The sequence below is a fragment of the Otolemur garnettii genome, unplaced genomic scaffold (genome assembly GCF_000181295.1).
Source record: "Otolemur garnettii isolate 467f Iridium unplaced genomic scaffold, OtoGar3 scaffold00236, whole genome shotgun sequence".
NCBI lineage: Eukaryota > Metazoa > Chordata > Mammalia > Primates > Galagidae > Otolemur > Otolemur garnettii.
In genome coordinates this window covers 7,106-12,278 of record NW_003852631.1, presented here as the reverse complement: position 1 = coordinate 12,278, position 5,173 = coordinate 7,106, and the positions used below count along the sequence as shown (strand labels likewise).

The 5,173-nt window shown below is 35.2% G+C and overlaps 1 protein-coding gene across 1 annotated transcript in view; it reads left to right on the top strand.

Moving 5' to 3' along the window:
- Positions 1–5,171, top strand: part of LOC100965910 (arylacetamide deacetylase-like) — a gene marked incomplete at its 3' end in the record, with an annotated part of 29,337 nt that extends 24,166 nt beyond the window's left edge. Inside the window, exon 5 of the mRNA XM_003802198.1 lies at positions 4,701–5,171. Within this exon, the coding sequence (XP_003802246.1) occupies positions 4,701–5,171 (471 nt within the window). The remainder of the gene's footprint in view (positions 1–4,700) is intronic.
- Between the last annotated feature and the right edge of the window lie 2 nt (positions 5,172–5,173).

The following is a 5,173-nucleotide window of genomic DNA, read 5'->3' as shown; positions in this document are numbered from 1 at the left end:
AGCAAAGAAAAAAGAGAAAAAATGACACTACCAACAAAAATATTATTCATATATATGTGTGTATATACATATATATATATATATATATACCTCTGACTATAGTATGTGGTAGGGATCAACTTTAGTAGGAATATATTTATGTTGCAATATACTTTCTGGACACCAGGTGACGGCATGAGTGGTTTTTGGTGGTTGCCTGCCTACCTGTTTGGGCTTAGACCCCCTGAGTTGTTGATTCCACTGATTTAAAAAAAAAAAAAAGGCTTCACAAGCAGGTTTCACAAATTCTCCCTGCAACAGTTCCTGTAAATAACAGCACCTGGACCCTATAAAAAGTTGTCTGTGGCAGTAGCCATTTCTGAAATTTCAAAGTATTTTTGCTTTCTGACAGGCAGCCTAGCCCCGGCTGTGCCTCCAGACGGCACCCCAATTTGAGAGCCAAATTCCACTCAGAGGTCCATGCTTCACCAATTTTTCCACCCAACACCTAGTTTCCCCTTAAACTGGGAATTGTAATCTTCCATGGGGGAAGGGCTGGTTACTGCCACCACCTGCAGCCTGAGCAGCAGCACAGAGATTTTTCTGGCACTCTCCACAGCTCTGGATTACACGTGGAGTCCAGCAATCCACCTCTTAGCTGCGCAGCCCAAACTGCCTGTCTACACCAATATTCCCCACCAGAAATGATCTACCCACACATTCTCACCTGTTGTTCCAGGACAGCTGAGCTAAACATCTATCCACCATCTTGCTCCACCTCCTCAACTATTTTTAAAAATTGGTGAAGTACTGGGCCATAAAGCTTTTTGAATGTTTTGTATTCCTTTTAGATGTTTTTCACATTTAGAGAGAAATTTTATGGGAAATTATACATCCTTTAAAGGATACATTAAAAAATAAGAAAAGTTGAAAATATGTATCCCACTTAAGGAATTTTAACAAAGAACAGAATTAGTTCCTAAAACAATAAGGAAGGTAACAATAATGATAAGATCAGAAATTGTAACATTCCCAACAAGCTTACAGTACATATGAACACAAAGCAAAAATTTAATGCATTGAAATGACTAAACAGAATTTTTAAATCTCTAGAAAAATAAGTAAAAACAGAGATTAAGTACAAATAATTAATGATAGGCTTTAGAAAGGAGTGGCTCTGTATTTCTCCAGAAATGAAAAAAAAATTAGCCATTAATACATTCATAATGAACATTATAGTTTTTTAGATTTATCTAATTTTGAGAAAGAGGCTCACTCTCACCCAGGCTGGTGTGTCATGGCATTAGACCAGCTCACAATTTCAGATTTCTGGGTTCAAGTGACCCTCCTGCCTCCACCTCCTGAGGAGCTGGGACTATAGGCGCCTGCCACAACATCCTGCTATTTTTTTAAATTTTAGAGATGGAGTCTTGATCTTGTTCAGGCTGGTCTTGAACTCCTGAGCTCAAAGGATCCTCTCTCCTCAGCCTTCCAGAGTGCAAGGATTATAGGTATGAGCCACTGCACCCAGCCCTGTATTGTAATTCTTTTTTTTTTTTTTTTTTTAGAGACAGAGTCTCACTCTGTCGCCCTCAGTAAAGTGGTATGGTGTCACAGCTCACAGCAACTTTCAGCTCTTGGGCTTAGCTGATTCTCTTGCCTCAGCCTCCTGAATAGCTGGGACTACAGTTGCCTGCCACATGCCTGGCTATTTTTTTTTATTGCAGTTTGGCTGGGGCTGGGTTCGAACAGCCACCCTTGGTATATGGGGCTGGCGCCCTACTCACGGAGCCACAGGTGCCGCCCTATATTGTAATTCTTAAAAGATGTAGTTAAAACATTTTTAAATTAAAATAAAATTGTACAATGTTTGATGTAAATGAACAAATTCCAAGAAAAATACAATTTTACAAACAGACACAGCAAGAAATGAAACTGTGAGCCATTTTATAACCATTAAGCTAAATACACACAGTTGAGTATCCCTAATCTGAAAATTTTAATTCAAAATGCTTCAAAATTTGAAACTTTTGAACACAGACATGTCAAAGGGGTGCTAAACTAGTGAGTATAACACAATATTCGCAAACCCCAAAAAGATCTGAAATAATCTGAAATCTGAAACACCTCTGGTCCCAGGTATTTTAGATAAGGATGTTCAACCTGTAATAAAATATAGTACCAGTAAGAGACTTCATTGGTATAATACATTAAACATTTAAAAATAAAATAATTCTAAGTAAATATAAAAATATGTCAGAGAATATGAAAATAGTGTGTATTCTTTTATTCATTTTCAGAGAAGCATAATTTTTCTGACCAATCTGGCAAGAGCAGTTTCATGAGTAAAACCATGGGCCAATCATACTCATAAAACTAAGATATTAGCAACATGAGCAAAATATGTGTGTGCATATATATGTGTGTGTATGTGTGCATGCAAATGTGGTATGTGTGTATAAACACATCCACATATACTATGACTGAGGTGCTAATAATATAAGGAAATTATATTTCATACAAAACAGTTAATTTCCTCCAGAAAATTGAGGAAAAGAAAATCATATATCATCTCATTGAACAGAAAAAGGATTTAGAATATAATTTCTATAACAATTATTAACTAGAGGTAGATGTAATTTTCTTAATGAGATAAACTACATGGATTAAGGACAGGCAGACATGGTACCATTATAAAGAAATGTGCAATATTAAGTATCATAAAAAGAAAGGTAAAGATGATAGGGAAGGAAGAAAAATGGGGTCCTCAAACTTTTTAAACAGGGGGCCAGTTTACTGTCCTTCAGACCATTGGAGGGCCAGACTGTGGGCCCTAGGATGAGTCAGCTGCTAAGCAGGACAGGCAGTGGCAGCAAAAACACCCGGCGGGCTGGATAAATGTCCTCAGTGGGCTGCATGTGGCCTGTGGGCCATAGTTTGAAGATGCCTGAAACTCCCTCAAACTTAAATGTGCTTGTGATATTTTACATTTCAGATTTATGAAGTTTGGTAATTATTTTATGTGTATTTTATTTAATGGTAAAAGGAAGTTTAAAAAATCTATGGGTTCAATGATTTTAGTTAACCATAAATTTTAATTAATTAGTCAAATATAAAATGTTTGTTACTGTTATAACTCAATCTAAAATCAGCCACCTATTAGCTACCTATTTAATTATGACTGCATCTCTACTAATGTAAACAGCATCCTTCATACAATGGAAATGTGGCATTCTTACCTGACACATAACACAAAACTGATTACTTAAATTGAGAAATTATTTTTACACAAAATGATCTAACTCACTCTACGTACTCTCTTTTAAAGGCAGTAAAACAAACATAGCAGCCATTTGTTTTTACTGCTGTTATTGTGTATTTTATTTTATTTTTTTGAAAATGTCTTATTTATGCCACAGGAAAGAATGTCAGATGTGATTTCTTCAACACTGTGTAGACAATGCCAATGCAAGTTTTCAAAATGTAGACCTCCAATTTACTCCTTATACCTTACTCTGAGAAACACTAGAATGCTCTTTGCTCCAGTAATTATTATTATGATCTATACCAGTGGATTTCAAAATTTACCATGTGTCAGAATCCCTTGAAGTATTTTTTAAAATTCTGATTTCTGGTCTCTACCTCCTGATTTGGTAAGTCTTGGCTGGAAGTGTAAGAATTTGTGTGTTTGTAACAGATCCCCAGGTAACGTCACTGGTCAGAAACTGTACTTTGAGAACCTCATCTACGAGACATAATAGGCCATTCTAACTGGTAGGAGCAAATAAACATATATAAAAATACCTGGTAAACTCTAAATGCTCTGAAGTATTAATTTCCATCATTTTTGGTCATATACCCTATCAATAGGAAACTTTTAGTATTCTGTGGAAGTATACATATTGATCATATTTGTCTTCATAAACTGATGTATGTTGCATTTTTAAAACACATAAAAATTAAAATGAATTAGACTTTTATAATGGTAATATAAATTCTAGTACTTTAATAAACATTCTTATATTTATGGCCACCAACTCCCACACAACACCTAAAAGAATTATTGACCAATTCAATATTGGTCAAATATTGACCAATTCCCTGGACCACTGCCCCACCGAAATTAAAGATATAATTATATGCTTATAAATGACTGTCTCACAAAATTAAAAAACAGACTTGAAATACTATCATAAAAAAACTTATTCTGATCCACATCTTTCACAGGGGGGCTCTAAGGCCTACCTGGAATTTTTTTTTGTTTTGTGTCAGAGCCAAATTAGAATTCCTGGTTATTGGATCCTTCCCTTAAATGTTGATGCTTGATAGTATAATAATAAATGTACACACATTTTTTAGTTCCAATAAAAGATCAAATTCCTGTGGTGGCCGTTTTTGATTTTGGAAGTAGAGGTTTTGCTTTGTAATGACAGATTCTATGATCCCTTTCCCACTCATAAGGAAAGTAGTACAAACCATTTTGCTGACATTGACAGTATTAAGAGACTTCTATAATATTAAAAACTGGAAAGTTCTTTGAGATATATTTTTAGTTGTTTCTAATTATCTTTCTGAGATTCTGAATTTGTGTCATATCAATATATTGTTTTGATTATCTTTCTGAGATTCTGCATTTATTTCATATCAATATATTGTTTTAAGGGAAAGTGTATGGTTTTAAATGAAAATTACTCATTTAAGCAACTTAATTTGTTTTTCAGCTCACAGAAGACCCTGATGTCAAGATCAAACTTAAGATACAATCGTTAATATATCCAGCTCTTCAGACTCTTGATATGGATTTACCATCCTATAGGGAACTCCCACAATTTCCAATGCTGACCAAACAATTTATGGTTAGGTTTTGGAGTGAATACTTTACTACGGATAGATCACTTGAAAAAGCCATGCTCTTAAATCAACATGTACCAGTGGAAGCAAAACATCTATTTAAATTTGTTAATTGGAGTTCCTTGCTCCCTGAGAAGTTTAAGAAAAGGCACTCTTATAATAGTCCAACTCATGGTAATTCTGATCTGGCTAAAAAATATCCAGGGTTCCTAGATGTGAGGGCAGCCCCACTGTTGGCTGATGACAACAAATTGAGTGGTTTACCCAGGAGCTATGTCATCACTTGTCAATATGATGTCTTAAGAGATGATGGAGTCATGTATGTCACCCGCCTTCGAAATGC